General features: G+C 39.9%; 2 protein-coding genes across 2 annotated transcripts in view; one reads left to right on the top strand and one right to left on the bottom strand.

Moving 5' to 3' along the window:
* Oseg5 (intraflagellar transport protein Oseg5) overlaps positions 1-19,763 on the top strand; it is a 180,064-nt gene that overhangs the window by 118,857 nt on the left and 41,444 nt on the right. The window lies entirely within an intron of this gene.
* LOC139759075 (zinc finger CCHC domain-containing protein 24-like) lies at positions 2,001-16,513 on the bottom strand. The gene is made up of 3 exons (XM_071681015.1): positions 16,365-16,513; positions 4,341-4,577; positions 2,001-2,603 (listed from the first exon to the last, which is right to left on the bottom strand). Exons 1-3 carry the CDS (start codon positions 16,428-16,430, stop codon positions 2,478-2,480), a joined length of 429 nt encoding a protein of 142 aa, XP_071537116.1. The 5' UTR covers positions 16,431-16,513; the 3' UTR covers positions 2,001-2,477.

Genomic DNA, 19,763 nt, shown 5'->3' on the forward strand with positions numbered 1-19,763 from the left:
TCTCTCAGTTTTCCTGAAAGCTTTTTGTTACTATTTTTGCTCTCCTCATACCACCTGACTTTCATCGCCTTTCCTATATTTGTCCTTGACTTTTCTAACCTCAGCTGTTATTATCACGACTTCTGCTTTTCGTTTGCGTTTCCCATGATGATATTTCTGCCTTTCACAATCTCACTGAGCTGGTCGGTCCATAGTTTAATGGGTAGGCAGTACCGCCTGGCTATTTGGGAGGGTTAGTGGTGGCTGCGTCGTGAGCTAGCATTTCAGTGGCTGTCAAGTGCCATCCCCTTTTATAGGCCCAGGTAGCTGTCTTTCATTTTTTTTTTTCCACCTCAACACCACGTAGGCTGTTGGATTCCATTCCACAAACGTATCGACTCTCCATCACATACATAACACTTTATTACGCGTTAACTCGCACGACTGTAAGGACTACGCTTTAGCCCTGCTTTTTTGTTTTTTTAAGGGGGTTGGGGGGGGGCAAAATCTCTTCGTAAGTAGGCTACTCTGAAATGGGATTTAGTGTTCACGTCGAAGATCTCGCACGGGAGTATTCTTCAAAACGCCAAATATTCATCGCCGCTCAAAGCCAGTTTATTTGTGGTAAGACATTGCTGCCTCAAGATAGGTAGGACGAAAATGGTTTCCTTTGCCATAATATGACGATTTCTTTTCCACTGAGCCTTGCATATTTCCCATTCCTTGCCCGGTATGATATATTTGTCCTTTTCCCCCCTCATTATCTATGTTCCCTTTCCTCTGTTCCTTCACTTACAGTCTCCCATTTTGGCTTTCGCTTCTTTCCTGTCATGGATTCCCTCTCTCTTCTCCCTCCCTGTTTCACTTCCTTAATGATCCTTTTCCTTCTCTCCGCTTTTTATTTTCATTTCATCCTTAGATTACGTTTTCTTCGTCTTTGTCAGCGTCCGTTTTCTTCTTTTCTTTTTCAGTGCTCACTGTATCATTGGTACTTTTCCATTTTCCTTCATCACAAATATTCCCCGAATCCTATAGTTCCTTCATCTCATATATCCCCCGAGTCCTAGTTCCTTCTTCACATATATTCCCTGAATCCTAGTTCCTTCATCATATATATATTCCCTGAATCCTAGTGCAGGACACGTAGGTAATTACAAAGACCAGCAAATAAGCAAACATTTGCAAGTCCACACAGACACCGTCTCAAATTCTCCTTATTCCAGATTCGCCAATTCACAGTACTTGTACATACATATTCAGACAAATGTCCATATGAACTTGGATGAAATGCAATTTAAAACTACTAGCATCTTGATAATGAAATTTGTTTACACTGAGTAGTACCAGCAGACTGATTCTTCACATGAAATGGAATGCAGTCAAGGAATGTTCTTAATAAATTTTACTTCATGGGCAACTGATGTACGTAAATTATTGGACCTCTGATTGCCATCAATGAATATCTCTCATTGTACATATTAAACCCGTACGTTCTCGTCCCAGTTTAAAAAAAGAAAATGATACATTTAGTAGTCTTAATTTTAACTTCTTTTTTTTCTTTTTTTACCTGCTCCGCAGTTCAAATGGACAGTTGGGATCAATATTATTGAAGTATCGACTTAAATGCTTATTTACCTGGAGGAGGCCTAAACTGTCTTTTATAGATGCCTAAGATGACTCTAACCAACGTATATCTGAATAGGAATTCAGGTCTTTCTGTTGTGTTTCTCACTGAAGCCCAACATTGCAGAGTTTGGCAACACACGTGCCTGTAAACCGAAAATATATATGATAGCTTTGTTTCTTGAGAAAGATACCATATTTAGTTATCTTTGTAGCTTCAACTTTCTCAGCAATTTGATAAAGCTCCCATATGAAGTTAATGAATAGGGACTTTAACGTACGATATACTCTTTCCTGCCAACATCTTTCGTACAGTACTGATACCTCATTCTTGCCATGTGAGACAAGAACATCATTGTCATATTCCTTCAAAGTTTAGCAGGAGTATAAAAGACCAGTTATCTAAATCGTATTTATTATAGATATATATTTCACGTTTGACAAGCGAATTTCACATGGCTAATTAAGCCATTGTATAAATGGTATTAAAATATATTTCACATTTGATATAAGTATTTCACTTTTGACACACCTTGAAATCACTGAAGCCAGAGAAAAATATATGTTTGGGTCTCAAAACATTGCATAGTTTAGTTTTCAGCATAAGCTGCAAGTTTTACATCAGAGTAATTTGGGTACTCCATTTAAAAGAATCAAAATTTACAATACAACCAAATTGGATAACATTTTTTTTTCTAGAAATTTGTACTTTTTTCTAGAAATTTGCAAAATTATTTAAGACTATCAGTGGCAATCATGAAAGGTTACACAATCTAAGCATATGCAGATATTCTCTGACCTAATTCTTTGTTAGAGAAACTGGCACCCTTTTTTTGTTAAATTTAAGGTGAAGTAATCGTATTAAACATCGTTTCTCATTCTTCTATTTCTTCTACGCGCATCCGCCCACAGAAATACCCGAGCTGCATACATTTCTGACACAAGTGTTGAGGATGAGGTGGTATATTCTTCTTCTGACCAGTACCTTTCCAGGGCGGGAACTGTTGGCAGGAAAAGAACATGAAATTAGTAGTTGAAGAACTATCTTGGTGATAAAGAATTTAGTAAATACTATATCACATAAGGATTATGTGGTTCTGAAAGGATTTTTTTTTGAGGGGAGTGTACCTATATTTTGTTTTTGAGCTTAGACGAGCATTTAAGCTCACCATATATTTTCCTAAATCTGTTAAAAGGTGTTTCTTTCAGCCTGTTAACTTCTCTCTAGCAAACAGCAGTTCTAAGTTGATCTGTACTTTTCTTCAACTTCGTATCTTTTAAAGTTTCGAGGAGTGATCCAAGTATTCCTTGTTCAAATAGATAAAACACTCGAATTCTTTTAACATCTTCCTTTGCAAGCCATTCATGCATTTTTGCTTGGTGTCTCTGTATTATATACTCCAGAAATACTTTCAGATTTAATAGTTTTTTCTTTTTTTTCATGTGTCAGGTATTAAATTCAAATACATTTAGCCTTCGTCCTGGTTACAGTTAGGTGTAAATATCACATCTTTGTTTTATATGGTAGTTCAAGTTTGCAATCCTCTCAGTTTTACTTGTGAAGGTTTAATGAATTACTTCTAGTCGATTCGTTTTGGTTGTGACTGTACAACCTAGTTGTATTCATATTGCCACGTAATCAAAACCGAATACCATTAATATTACCATTTTTTTTTCTCGTAATTAGAGTTGTTAGTATCCTCCCATTTATTAGTTCGCTCTCCGATTCTGACGATTCTTAAGGCCTTTCACTATTATTCTAGACACAGGTAAGGTAAATCAGTCGTAAGGGGAGGGGGACACCCGGTGCTCTTGTACTGTTCGTTATTTGTGGTGACTGCTATTCTGTCAATTTTAACATTATTACAACTGCCCTGCATAATCCTTAAAAAAGAATGTGGGTGTGCCAACTTGAAATTCCTAAAAGAATAATACTTTATCGACAGGGACGTGCGGTAGCCCCATACAGTGACTGTCTATGCTAGCTAGCCTTAAGAAATTGCAACTGTAGCCTGGCGGGCACCGTGGTTTCAGCGCATGCATCCCCCAGAGGGATGGAGACGTCTCCAAGGCCCATTACAACTAATGGAATTGCCTTTCGCACATGAATGCTGAAGACGATAATTAAGGTCATTTATGGCACTGAGAGGACATAGAAGAATGATTATTGGTCTCAAGCCGAGCTGTGTGATCTTAAGTATATATATATATATATATATATATATACAAATTACTGGACCAGTGTAGAATTCTGGAGCCCCTTAATGTTTTGAAATGATCCTTTTCCATTACCAGCTTCAATATATGTCCTTTAAAACCCACTTGCAGTCTCTTTAAGCATAAAAGTATAATTTTTTTCAAAAGAACAAAGTACATAAGAGACAACATATGAGGTAAATAACTAATAAAAGACTTTTATCAGTCAATTTGACGCAGTGAAAAATTAAACTTTATGTACGAGATAATTCTAAATTTGGATATGATATCACTGAAATAGACTGATCTCGGAATTCTCGTAATCTTGCCCTGTTGTAAATAGATTATGATAAGAAACATTGAAGAATTAATACCGGTGAAATCTAATTGTGTATACAATTAAATCAGGACGAGACAATCTGTACTTTGGTCTTGGAAGTTAAGTTCTCAATTAAGTATTATATTTTTTTTCTTGTGAGATACAATTTTACTCTGAAGGTTTTGTGAAAAAAAAATAATGAGAGATGAAACAGACAACATACCTGTTGGTAAGGGTATATCTTTCCATTACATCCTTTACATTTCTGGAAACTATTAGCCCAGGAATTCGCGGAGAACCATTCGTTCTTACACTTCGAACAGTGGAACCTCCCACACGTTCTCCTTGTGCCCTGGTACGGGGTTAGCTGGGGTTGGTCTTTCTCCTGCTTCGCGGGTACTTTCGATGATTTACCCGGTGCTTTCGTCTCTTTTGTTGTTTTCTGAGGCACTGTCGCCATCTGTAAGAAATGGTTACAAAGTAATATTTTGTTGGTATCTGAATATTATATACGAGTATCAATTTGGTAATGACCACAATTTTTTTTTTTAAAGCACATTTGTGGACCTAAAGGAACAGGCATGGAAACTAGGCTTAAGAAATAGAAATATTGTGAACTTGTGAACACACACACACACACACACAGACACACACACACACACACACACACACACACACACACTTATATCAGACATGCGGGTTGTATCAGTCACAATTGAGAGTTAATGGTTAGGATATTACCAGCATAATATTTCACTTATCCCGAGCACAAACGGGTTTACTGCCCTCTCCTGGTACGTCCACTGTACATTCTTAATGATGTTACCTATTATCAACTTGTATCCCCTACACTTAACACAATGTTACCCTGTTGTAAGCATTTGTTTGTTGGTGGTGGTGTCCTTTGAAAACTTGTACACAACATTGTTGCGATGATCAGTCTGCAAAATGCATTTGCTTTGATAACAGACAATACAGATTTTTTTTGATGGGGGGTTAATGTCTAGTCGTCAACTAAAGTATAGCAGACCAGTACAGAAAATTCGTGACACTACATAGCCTTACTTTTCATTCATTTTAACTCTCAACTCTCTCTCCTAAACTCAGACACAAGAAGAACAATACTACTACTACTACTACTACTACTACTACTACTACTACTACTACTACTTTCTGGTCAAAAAGAGTAAAGTTTAACAATTGACAGCCACTGAAATGCGAGGTCATTGCTCAGCCGTCATTACCCTCCCAATCCCAGTTTCCAGGAAGGCAGAAGAAAGACTCTCATTCATCATGCACTTAGCTTGAAACAAATATGAACAGGTCTTTAAACTACATAATGCCAAATATTCTATTTCAAGTGAATTGTAATGAGGATACATTGGTTATCATTAATGTCACAATCTGACTTCCGCAGCCGTGCAAACAGTGTCGTATCTAATCTCACATTGACGCAAGCCTCGGGCGAATGTGTCCCGTAGGTGGGACTCTGTGATTACACATGACACGTATCCTGACGTGCCAAAAACTCACCTCTCTGACTAGGAAGGGTATTTGTGATAGCCGAAACACTTGATCGTGAAACCGAAACACTTGATCGTGAAGCATTAAAGGTTTATGTGTCAATAACAATGAACATTAAGGAAGAAAAAGAAAGAGTAGGAAAGGAGGAGCACTCAAGGTAAGCAAGTTCGTCTGTTCCGACTGTACTCAGCAGCAATTTTCCAAGAATGAGAATTTGTCGCTTAAGGTGACTGAAGCCCTTCAGTATCTTCAGAAACTTGTGAAAACGAGATTAGCTTTCATGCAGAAACACAGTTCACAAAATGTGTCGTTTATTCTCTAGTCCACGACTAGAACATTAACCACAACGTCATCCAGGAAATGGTGGATAGGAAGGCGATGATTTGCTGGACGTCCGTCATGCGCGTTTCACATTCGATTAGCTTACGCGCCGACGTGCAATCCATCAGACCCTTCACGTATGAAGTATAACGGGCGTATGCGAGGTAGCGCTAGGAAAAGACAACAAAGGCCACATTCGTTCACACTCAGTCCATAGCTGGCATGTGTAATGCACCGAAACCACAGCTCCCTTTCCACATCCAGGTCCCACAAAACTTTCCATGGTTTGCCCCAGACGCTTCACATGCCCTGGTTCAATCCATTGACAGCACGTCGACCCCGGTATACCACGTCGTTCCAATTCACTCTATTCCTTGCACGCCTTTCAGCCTTCTGTACTTTCAGGCCCCGATCCCTCAAAATCTTTTTCACTCCATCCTTCCACCCCCGATTTGGTCTCCCACTTCTCCTCGTTCCCTCCACCTGACACATATATCCTCTTGGTCAGTCTTTCCTCACTCATTCTCTCCATGTGACCAAACCATTTCAAAACACCCTCTTCTGCTCTCTCAACCACACTCTTTTTATTTCCACACATCTCTCTTACCCTTTCATTACTTACTCGATCAAACCACCTCACACCACATATTGTCCTCAAACATCTCATTTCCACTACGTTCACCCTTCTCCGCACAACCGTATCTATAGCCCATGTCTCGCAACCATATAACATTGTTGGAACCACTATTCCTTCAAACATAACCATTTTTGCTCTCCGAGATAACGTTCTCGCCTTCCACTCATTCTTCAACGCTCCCAGAACCTTCGCCCCATATATTCAAAGTCTTGATGGTTAATATGGCGATTCACGGAATATTACATTCATCTACTGCTTAGCTTTACCATGTAAACGAGTGTCATGTAAATCAGGCATTTGTTATGATTTGCATATCATTATTTAATAGTCTCGTTTAATAGACCGAAGATTCTGTTTTTCAATTAGAAGTTCGTATGCAAGTTTCACTTTACACTTCTCAGTGGGTGGCTACAGTAAAACGCCAACATTACGCCTTTCTAAATAATAATGATAATAATAATAATAATAATAATAATAATAATGATAATTATTATTATTATTATGATAATAATAATAATAATAATAATAATAATAATGATAATAAGTCAGTGATAAAGTTTTAGTGTTTAGCGCCCTGTTGCACAGGGGTCCCGGGTTCGATCCTGGCTGTTTGGAGGCATATGCACTTTGTTCATATATATATATATATATATATATATATATATATATATATATATATATATATATATATATATATATATGTAACATTATAGCTTTCGAAGTGGCAAATCCTCTTTATCACCTTTTTATTCTGGGATACATCGTCTACAAGTTCATAGCAATCTATGAGAAGCTAGGGAGAGCCTTCCGTAGTATCCAAAATAGATGTATTTCTCCTTTGTGAATATACTTCTCAGGCACGCCCGTTGATTTAGTAGGTGGGTAACGTGATGGCTTGTCGCATTGATAAACGTGTTCAGCGTGGAAGTTACAGCTGTGGTAACGGGTATAGAATCTTCTACATTTATGGATCTGTTTTCTGTTAACAGAGGGGAATTTTAAGGTCGGAATTCATTGTTGGATGTAGTTATAACTCTTTTAATCTTGTGTTGCAGGGGCACGGAACGAGCCGTGGACTGGGTCACCCAACAGCTGTGCAGGTAATGTAAAAGATGTTAAAAACACTAAGTTTATCGTATCCAGATCCCGGTCCAGCAGTGGCAGTCAGGTATTTGGGAAATTGTCTGATCTATGCTCGGGCTTTGAGGCTTATTGGATTACTAGAGTCTTTAAGACCGTCCAAGTTACATCTACTAATCGAAAGAAAAGGAAAAAGAAAATATTTTTACGTCATTTTCATGTCTTCAAGATCAGTTCAGGACCACATCAATTCCCACTGTGCACATAACCCGTGGAAAAAAAAAAACGCAGCAAATCACAACTCATAAAAAACAAAAACCAAGGTTGTTTTTCTTGCTTGTAACGTCTCACTTGTATCGCAGATACTTCCTCTCTAGATTTAAGAATACGAGTTATTAATCGATGTTGAAATATTAAAAAAGAGATTCAAAGTTTTTGATTCGCGTCGTTTTCTGTTTTAGAGAATGTTTTGATTGTAACGGCTGAGGTCAGGCATCTTGCCTCTCATGGCCAAGAGTAAGTGTCCTGCCTCTAACGGCCAAGGATAGGCGTCTTGCCTCTAACAGCCAAGGTTAGGCGTCTTGCCTCTAACGGCCAAGGATAGGCATCTTGCCTCTAACAGCCAAGGTGAGGCGTCTTGCCTCTAACGGCCAAGGATAGGCGTCTTGCCTTTAACGGCCAAGGATAGGCGTCTTGCCTCTAACGGCCAAGGATAGGCGTCTTGCCTCTAACGGCCAAGGATAGGCGTCTTGCCTCTAACGGCCAAGGATAGGCGTCTTGCCTCTCATGGCCAAGGTTAGGTGTCCTGCTTTAAAAGGCCAAGGTTAAGGTATCGTGCTAATAAATGCCCCCCAAAAATGCATATCATTACTACATTTGAAATAGAACTAGTAACAAGTGGATGTGTTTAATTCACCGATAACGCAGCTATGACACACACACACACACACACACACACACACTGTAAGGCTATTTAAAACGTCCTTAAACCTAACATTTGCCACGTCCGGTCTGCCAGACGCTTCCCGAACGCGTTTCGTCACGACGGTACATGGTAAATGGTCTAACCTATTTTGTCCTTTTAAAGTGTCATGTCACACCAGCACAGCCAAGGCTCGGTACTGCCGCGTCGTGTGCTGAACGGGGTTTGAAAACACCGAACGTCTTTGTCGTGAACAGGCAGGATGCGTGCCTCTCAGTGTGCGACATTTTACATTTATTTACAGTGGCCTTGTGCACCACTTGACACCTTAATACTCCGTCGCGTTCGGTTCTGCAGTATATGATACCTTTTCAAGCAGCTCCATCACATTCTGCAACGGCTCCATTTGGGATGTGCATTTCAAACAAATATATATATATATATATATATATATATATATATATATATATATATATATATATATATATATATATATAATCCCTGGGGATAGGGGAGAAAGAATACTTCCCACGTATTCCTTGCGCGTCGTCGAAGGCGACTAAATGGGGAAAGAGCGGGGGGCTGGAAATCCTCCCCTCTTTTTTTTTTTTAATTTTCCAAAAGAAGGAACAGAGAAGGGGGCCAGGTGAGGATATTCCCTCAAACGACCAGTCCTTTGTTCTTAACGCTACCTCGCTGACGCGGGAAATGGCGAATAGTATGAAAGGATATATATATATATATATATATATATATATATATATATATATATATATATATATATATATATATATATATAAACACACAAAAGTAACGTTCCCAGACGTGGCACACCATGGCGTTACATCCGTACACATGGTATGCCCCGTATCACCAGCATACACATGGTGGACCTCGTTAAATCATTAAACACATATACTCAGCGTCACATCCCATCACACACATGGTACACCCTAGCGTTTACATGCCTACACACACATAGTACACCCTAACGTTTACATGCCTTCACACACACATGGTACACCCTAGCGTTTACATGCCTACACACACATGGTACACCCTAGCGTTACATGCCTACACACACATGGTACACCCTAACGTTTACATGCCTTCACACACACATGGTACACCCTAGCGTTTACATGCCTACACACACATGGTACACCCCAGCGTTACATGCCTTCACACATACATGGTACACCCTAGCGTTACATGCCTTCACACACATGCTACACCCTTGCGTTACATGCCTTCACACACACATGGTACACCCCACCGTTACATGCCTTCACACACATGGTACACCCTTGCGTTATATGCCTTCACACACACATGGTACACCCTAACGTTTACATGCCTTCACACACATGCTACACCCTTGCGTTACATGCCTTCACACACACATGGTACACCCTAGCGTTTACATGCCTTCACACACATGATACACTCCGTTACATCCCAGTTACTCCCCAACGCACAATAGACCACCACCCCAACCTCACCATCCTACGCGGACAGCACACCCCAACTCTGTGTCCCTAAACACAAGGTATTCCCCACCCATACATCCCAACACACATGGTACACCCTACACATTGTACAACCCCATTCGCACGGTACATCCCTAAACAACAAAGTGCACACCTTCGCATGCATGATACATCCCCAAACTTTTTTTTTTATATGTTAGCTGAGACGGCGAGGGCAACTGAAGCCCCGGGCCGAGGCTATCTCGTTAACTTTTCTCTCTCTCTCTCTCTCTCTCCCTTTTATATATATATATATATATATATATATATATATATATATATATATATATATATATATATATATATATAGAGAGAGAGAGAGAGAGAGAGAGAGAGAGAGAGAGAGAGAGAGAGAGAGAGAGTCATAGCGTGGGGGAGGGGGCGAAAGTTCTGGGAGCATTGGAAAATGTGTGGAAGGCGAGAACGTTATCTCGGAAAGCAAAAATGGGTATGTTTGAAGGAATAGTGGTTCCAACAATGTTATATGGTTACGAGGCGTGGGCTATAGATAGAGTTGTGCGGAGGAGGGTGGATGTGTTGGAAATGAGATGTTTGAGGACAATATGTGGTGTGAGGTGGTTTGATCGAGTAAGTAATGAAAGGGTAAGAGATATGTGTGGTAATAAAAAGTGTGGCTGAGAGAGCAGAAGAGGGTGTTTTGAAATGGTTTGGTCACATGGAGAGAATGAGTGAGGAAAGATTGACAAAGAGGATATATGTATCAGAGGTGGAAGGAACGAGAAGTGAGAGACCAAATTGGAGGTGGAAAGATGGAATGAAAATGATTTTGAGTGATCGGGGCCTGAACATGCAGGAGGGGTGAAAGGCGTGTAAGGAATAGAGTGAACTGGAACGATGTGGTATACCGGGGTCGACGTGCTGTCAGTGGATTGAACCAGGGCATGTGAAGCGTCTGGGGTAAAACCATGGAAAGTTTTGTGGGGCCTGGATGTGGAAAGAGAGCTGTGGTTTCGGTGCATTATACAAGACAGCTAGAGACTGAGTGTGAACGAATGTGGCCTTTGTTGTCTTTTCCTAGCGCTACCTCGCGCACATGCGGGGGAAGGGGGTTGTCATTTCATGTGTGGCGGGGTGGCGACGGGAATGAGTAAGGGCAGACTGTGAATTATGTACATGTGTATATATGTATATATCTGTGTGTACATATATATGTATACGTTGAGATGTACAGGTATGTATATGTGCGTGTGTGGACGTGTATGTATATACATGTTTATGTGGGTGGGTTGGGCCACTCTTTCATGTTTCCTTGCGCTACCTCGCTAACGCGGGAGACAGCGACAAAGTATAATAAACACATGAATATATATATATATATATATATATATATATATATATATATATATATATATATATATATATATAGGAAAGGATCACAAATTAGCGCGTGATCAAGTATCGTCCCATGAGTCCACGGGGAAATGAAACATGAGAAGTTCCCAAGTGCACTTGCGTGTAATAATCACATTATCAGGGGAGACAAAAGAGAGAAATATAACAGTCAGTTGATATACAACGAAGAGACGTAGCTAGGACGCCATTTGGTAAACTTGTTTATTCTCGTATCTCCCCCTGATGATGTGATTATTACATGAAAGTGCACTTGGGAACTTATCGTGTTTCATTTCCACGTGGACTCGTAGGAATATATATATATATATATATATATATATATATATATATATATATATATATATATATATATATATATATATATATATATATATATATTTTTTTTTTTTTTTTTTTTTTTTTTTTTTTCATACTATTCGCTATTTCCCGCGATAGCGAGGTAGCGTTAAGAACAGAGGACTGGACCTTTGAGGGAATATCCTCACCTGGACCTCTTCTCTGTTCCTTCTTTTGGAAAAAAAAAAAAATATATATATATATATATATATATATATATATATATATATATATATATATATATATATATTCCCTGGGGATAGGGGAGAAAGAATACTTCCCACGTATTCCCTGCGTGTCGTAGAAGGCGACTAAAAGGGAAGGGAGCGGAGGGCTGGAAATCCTCCCCTCTCGTTTTTTTTTTTTTTTTTTAATTTTCCAAAAGAAGGAACAGAGAAGAGGGCCAGGTGAGGATATTCCCACAAAGGCCCAGTCCTCTGTCCTTAACGCTACCTCGCTATCGCGGGAAATGGCGAATAGTATGAAAAAAAAAGAAAAACATATATATATATATATATATATATATATATATATATATATATATATATATATATATATATATACACACGTTGGAGGTTCCAGTCGCGTACTATAGTTTTAACATCAAGGCCGTGCCTTCATTGAAATACAGAAAGGATAATGAAAGGGAATATATATATATATATATATATATATATATATATATATATATATATATATATATATATATATATATATACGGTTAGTACTGGTAACCGTAACACCATGGGGGTCCAAACGGTTTGTTCAGATACATCCCAGAAGTATTATGGTTACCCCAGTGTAAGTTACGTACCATTATGTATGGTTCACCACGCAACATTGCAGATTCCTAGACATGATACACCAACGGTAAAACCCACTGTTATATCCACAGACACGTTGTATATATGGTAATCACACACACAAATACACCCAAATACACCCATTATCTACGATTCACCCCAGCGTTACACCCACCAGACACATAGGAGACCAGTTTCTCTTTATACATCGACCACGCCATCATTACTTCTCCAAAAACATACCAGGTAAACCCCAACTTTGTACAGCGATGCTCTTCACCTCCAACACATGTTACTGCCACACGTAGAGCCAGAGTGACTCACTCACTCACTCAGCCTTCGGCTCCCTCACTTACACCAGTGGCATCACCTCTCAGCACTTGCACGCCTTCCTTACCTTTGAAGGAACGCACCACTATAACAGCACTTTGAAAAATTACAACGGTAGTTCGTAGCGAGGTTAGGTAAGAATCTTGTAGTCCAGAGCTCAGTCGAGCACCCGGTAGCTGTGCCTTGGCCTTATCCCTCTTAACCCTGTGAATGCCTGCAGGAGAATGACGCACGCAGGCAGTGCGAGTAGGTATTTATAATGCGCCCGTGTACGTATCTCAAAACGTACACGTTTTGGGACGCGTCCGGCTGGACGGGAACGTTTCTTGTAAAGTTTGCCCGTGTTGCCAGGTAGGGTTTCTAGTGTGGTTTTGAGCAAGGCGAGGGCGTGGTGGCGAGAGGAGGGAACAGGGACGACAACATAAAGCAGTGTTGGCGCGGACAGAACGGGCGCCGTAGGCCAAAGCAGTCAGTATCCACCCGTTTTTCACCCGAAGTTTGGACTAGGTCTTGTGAGATACTCTCATATTAGAGATGATCAAATAATTGGTGCGGAAATTACACCGGGTAAAGTGTTGACACGTAGTCGGTGTTTGTTTCCATTGTTGTCCTTATCAGAAAGATAAATTCCCCCGCCCCCCGTACACGTTTAGTCATTTTCTGATAACATACGAAAATCGTAGCGAATGGGTGATTATATACGTTCATATTGCATCCGTTCGTGTTATGTGGATTCTCGAGGCATGTTGTTACCTCTTGTTTGCAGCACATTGTTGCCTCTGTTTGCAAAATATCGTCCTATTGGTTTCTCGGTCCCTTTTGTTTACATTTGTCGAAAGTATTCGCAGGAAACACTAACTGTTGCCTAGGGGGTTCGTTGCCGCTCATTAGCCGGCAGTAAAGGTTGTAAATTCATATCATCCTGGTCAGCCCTTAACTGCCGCAGTGGTTAATAAAAGGAAGTCCCAGAATTTTGTCATTTAACCAAATGATGATTAAGGGCGGGTTACACACGCCTGAGTACAACGGTACGACCCTTGAGCACGACGGTACGACTCTTGAGCACGACGGTACGGTTTTTGAGTACGACCCTTGAACACGACGGTATGACCCTTGAGCACTAATTACTAATTACCCCTGATGACAACGCTTTTACCCCTAGACCTGACCCTTAAGGCCAGGTCACAAAATCCCAGGTCGTACTGTCGTGCTCAACGGGTCGTAAAGCCGTGCTGTAAGTCAAGGCAGTTGACGTTTTCTACCGCAACTCTCGCCATTTTTGGAAGTAACTCTTCCCATCATATTGTAATCACTGTTTACAACCGGTTATATTTGACTGTTGCACTTGTAGCTCCGATAAGGCTAATAACCTAACCTAAATTATCTTCACTTAATAACCTAACCTAAATTATCTTCAGTCCAACAACCCTCATTACCGCTTCTATAAGCGACCTGCTCCTCTCCCCCTCCAGCCAACCCATACTGTATAGCATTACAACAGTGTCCATCTGGTTTGATATCATTGCGGTTTTCATTGTTTCTTTCACCATTACTAGCTATTACCACTGCGGGTTATCGTAGTTTACACGAGTGTTGAAATTGGTTCGTACACATACATGTATGATGAATGTGGTTTACATATACATGATGAAAGTAGTAAGTACACATGCATGTTGAAAATTGACTCGTAGACATGCATGCATGTGGAAATTGGCTCATAACATTCGTATTGAAGTTCGTTAATACATGTTCAAATTTGGTTCATGCTCTGTATATTGGAATTGACTTATGCTGAAAATAGATCATAACATGCATGGTGAAATTACTTTAAAGCATTGCAGGATGAAATGGGTTATTTCCACGGATTTCTTCACATTATAGTTTTATAGATAAAGACATGTTTACGTGTATGCTTGAAAACTTTCAGTATAATTTCCACCAAGTATGCGAACTGAATATGAGACAAGGTCCATTGTCTGAAGATATATATATATATATATATATATATATATATATATATATATATATATATATATATATAAGATTGTTCATATATGCGTGTCGGAATTGGTTCCAACGTGCATGTTAATAGATGATAAGATGATAACATGCCTGTTGGAAGTGGCCCATAGATGCATGCTGGAATAAACATGCATGATGAAAGTCTTTCATGCACGTTCAAGCTAGTACACACACACACACACACACACACACACACACATATATATATATATATATATATATATATATATATATATATATATATATATATATATATATATATATATATATTTTTCTTTCTTCTTTTCTTTCAAACTATTCGCCATTTCCCACATTAGCGAGGTAGCGTTAAGAACAGAGGACTGGGCCTTTGAGGGAATATCCTCACTTGGCCACCTTCTCTGTTCCTTCTTTTGGAAAAAAAAAAAAAAAAAAAAAACGAGAGGGGAGGATTTCCAGCCCCCCGCTCCCTCCCCTTTTAGTCGCCTTCTATGACATGCAGGGAATACGTGGGAAGTATTCTTTCTCCCCTATATATCCCTATATATCCCTGGGGGTAGGGGAGAAAGAATACATCCATGCCTCACAGACCTTTCCATTAATTTTACAATATCTTAGCCCAGTAGGCCCTTTGGTTGCCCATTGTACCTATCTGATCATGATAAATTCACAAATTCTTGATGGTCTTATGTACTCTAGTATTTCTCCTTTTACCACAACGGTTTTCTAGAAGGCATACATAATCAGTATCGATTACCAGAAATTTAGGATTATGTAAAGCTTGTATAGTTTTATTTACAAATGTTTACTGTACACATTATATATGGTTTCATAACATTTTTTAGAGATCTGTCAAGTAGTGTAGAATATTTTGGCCCCATGGTACCCAAGTCCTTAATATACCACTGATTTCGAAGCTGATCAGACCTAATTGATGTACAACTCTACAACACTTATTTTATTTATGTGAATTTAATCTGGTAATTTTATGAACAAAATTCCAACATAAACTCATGAAAGGTTGGTTTCCAATGACAAAAAACATATATATATATATATATATATCTTGAAATTGGATCAAACATGCGTGGTGAAATTGGTTCTCTTTCCTGGACACTACGTGACGTACGTTCTCACCGACTGCTTGAGAAAAATAACTCCCCCGGTAGGCACATCCGTGGGAGCCAGGGCGCACTCGTGTAAGCAAAACATCCTTTTAGGAAGCAGGGAAACGCATTTCATGCCTACTTTCATCCTTCACACCTCCGTCACACGCTCCATACCAACGCAGGCTACACCTCACTCACACTGCACTTTTATACACCCCCATTGTACAGGAAGGTACACACAAGAAGTAGTGCTTGCAGGCAACTTCCTTGCAGATACGTACTATCATAGTCCGGATACCAAAGAGGGTTCGTGATCCAGCACCGTGTCCGTCAATTTCCCCTCCCATGACCAAGAGTGTTGTCTTTTCACATACACTTGGGCTGTTGGTATTCCAGGCCTCAGTCACACTGTTTTCATATTACACATCAGTTGTAACTTAAATGACTCTTGTTCTTAATTTTCCCTCGGTGAGCGCTACGCCCTTGCCATCCCTTGTGACAAAACCTAGTTATATAGATTGGAAAAAAATATAAAAAAAATTGCGGGAGGGCCTCACAGCAAGAACAAGTAGTGTACAAATTAGTGAGTATACTTCATTTCTACATGTACACACTTTAGCAGAAACATCTCACGGCTAGGCACGTACGTATAAGACCTCTATCTCTTCTGTTCCGGGAAGATATACAAAGGTTAGTCACACAAGCACTGGGGGGTGTGCGGTTCGTAACGTGTCAGGTTCACATTGCCTTGATGAAAGAAATTTATAAACACATCTGCCTCGGCTAACTCTCCAAGCCCTCCTCAGTCCTCCACCATTAATGCCATTTTCACCAGATGCGTATTTAGTGATTAAAACAAACCTCGTATAGTGTTCAGAAATTTAACAAAAGAAGACATTGGTAGTTCTTTGTTATAGATCCCTTATGATTGTAACATTAAATGTTCTTTTAGAGGACATTTATAGGACAGATATATCGAAAAAATAATTATCCATTCATGAAAAAACGCTGTACGTAATGTTTTTAGTTATGAAACCAATATATCAGTTTCAGGATTGAAAGATAATAATGACAAAATCTTCGAAAAATGTTATACACTCGGGACTCGCAGTGAAAAAATAAGGGGCCACAGGTTAAAGGGATATGTTGCACACTGGGGGCCCAAAGTCAGACGAGGCCTGTTGATTTAATCAAATACGTATGATACTCTCGCCATGGGATACTTTCTCCCAGATGATGTAACACGGGGACGCGACCGTGTGAATCATGGCGTCAGAGATTTGTCCCGCTCCCCCACCTACATTCTCGGAAATTTTAAGCTGAAGGATCGTGCAACACAGCAGGAGAGGGGTTGATCCTTCAACTGATGCGAATGGCTGAGGAGCTGTTCTTGCACGCGCTGGGCTTAATTTTCCCGGGCTTCAGTTGTCATAAGGTGTCGTAGCGATAGCTTAACGACTGTGGTATGTCGTAGATGTTAAGGTGTTTCTCCCGCGGCCACAGCCAACGCAAGTCATGCTACACACTTGGCTCACTCACGTGGCGTTCCTGTGTGACGTATGCTTGGGCAGTTACCGTTACGTTGTGGAAACCATTAAATCAACGTGTTGCTTGTCAGTCTTTCTCTCTATGAATTACTGATTTACTTTTTTTTTTTATCAAATCTTAGTATATACGAGTGAACAAAAAAAGTCTGTCTTTGCATTACGATATTCACAAGCACTGGATATAAGGCCAGATCTGGGCTGTCTGTGAGAGGCAACCACAGTTACGTTTATTCAGAGCCTCGCAACGGGCGACAAATATAGTTCTCACGGTTTACAGTGGGAGATCGTGGGTAGTGTAAACTTGTTGTTTGGTTGGCCTTTAGGTCTGACAGCTGCCAAGGTCACTAAGGCCGTCTGTGTGTGTGTGTGTGTGTGTGTTTTACCGTGCTCCACCTACGAGAGCTTACTCCGCTAGTGAAAATCTACAACGAGGTTGTATCCTTGTGAGCACAGTCTCGTGAAAGAACTTCTCACTTCAGAGGAGTCCAAATTTCCCTGCTACTGGAAGTAGCGTAGCATTGGTTGCAGAGGCCTGTAGATAAGAGGTCCGGGGTAATCCTAGAACTCAGAGAAATTGGTCGGGGTAATTATAATCAAAATATAAGTATGTTACCGATCTCCACTTTCTTTTTAATACGCCACAAGGGAAAAGTCAGCTTTGGTGAGATTGCATCATTGAAGTACAGCCACGTCGAAGCACTCTTCATTCTATAGGAGTCCATCTTCTCGGTGCTGATGGTGGTCTTGAAAGTGCACAAACCCCGAAAGAGTCCCAGGGGATATAGTTATATAACACCCAGTTTAATGAAAAACTATTAAATACTATATGATATAGGGAGATTAGTGTCAAAAAGTAGGCATTCAAGAATAGGGATGTTAAAGGACATGAAATATCTTCCCAAAATGACATTATCAATGAGGCGGAAATGGTCAGTTGATAAAACCAGGCCTGCTACTGTTTTTGTTTTTACTATCAAGAGTTGTGTAGGGATGACCTGTATAACTGTATTATTCCTATTTTTTTGGCACTTCGATCTTTGTATCATCCAACACTTATCAGCCTCATCACCACTTGCATCATGTTTTCATTATGTACATTTTACATTACTACAAAATGAATAAAGAAAAATTGAATTAGAGGCGGATACGTCAGCTTGCTTAACTTAGGTTAACCACTACCCACTTTCCTTCCCTAGTTGGCCACTACTGACAGTCCTTCCTCTGCCATTATACTCCGCTTGTCTTCCTTGGCTTACTAAAGCCATCAGAGCAAATTAGAAGGATGGAGTGGACGAATTGGTGTAGATGATACTATCAGATCCTTTTCTTGTCCAAATCTATGATCTGTAAGTGTTATGAGGGCATTTAGAGTTTTCATGGCCTTTCTGTTGGATGTTTGTGAATTGTGTGTGGGTCCTATGTGATGATTAATGTTGTTAGAGTTCTGTTGAGAGGGAATGGTTGGCTATTCATGGAGACTGGTGGATTTAGGTTGAATTTATGTTTGTTGAGGGTTGAGAGGGCAGCATACTACTGTACTGATGCAGACAGTCTTTTCTGGATGAGCCAGTGTTGTATTTGTTATGTAATGTATATTTATTGTTGTCGTGATGTGTCACTCTGTTATGATGTGGTTGTGCTTTCCACTTTTATATGCAGGCACTACTGCAAAGTGGTTTTTTTCATTTCTTTACAGTATTTGTTTCATATTTCTGTTGCAGTGGAAGATGGAAATGGTGTATGCAGGTACTGTATGACTAATGGTAAGAAGAGGCACATCAGTAAATTGTAAGAGATTCACAAAATGAGAAAGAGGGAAGGGAATAAATGTTAATGAGAGCAAGTTAGTAGTGCTCGAGGAGGGGAAGTCAGACATGAGATCTGGTTGGATGATCCATTAAAAAAGTAATAATATATTTGATCCCTGGGGATAGGGGATTAAGAGTACTTCCCACGTATTCCCTGCGTGTCGTAGAAGGCGACTAAAAGGGGAGGGAGCGGGGGGCTGGAAATCCTCCCCTCTCGGTTTTTTTTTAATTTTCCAAAAAAAGGAACAGAGAATTGGGCCAGGTGAGGGTATTCCCTCAAAGGCCCAATCCTCTGTTCTTAACGCTACCTCGCTAATGCGGGAAA

The sequence above is a fragment of the Panulirus ornatus genome, chromosome 32 (assembly GCF_036320965.1).
Source record: "Panulirus ornatus isolate Po-2019 chromosome 32, ASM3632096v1, whole genome shotgun sequence".
NCBI lineage: Eukaryota > Metazoa > Arthropoda > Malacostraca > Decapoda > Palinuridae > Panulirus > Panulirus ornatus.

Excerpts from the sequence above, each read along its gene's own strand:
- LOC139759075 (XM_071681015.1), bottom strand. The coding sequence starts at position 16,430 with ATGGGAGGGGAAATTGACGGACACGGTGCTGGATCACGAACCCTCTTT. Across the intron at positions 4,578-16,364 it reads TTGGTATCCGGACTATGATA|ATGGCGACAGTGCCTCAGAA; the intron begins GTACGTATCTGC and ends CATTTCTTACAG. Across the intron at positions 2,604-4,340 it reads AGATATACCCTTACCAACAG|TTCCCGCCCTGGAAAGGTAC; the intron begins GTATGTTGTCTG and ends TCCTGCCAACAG.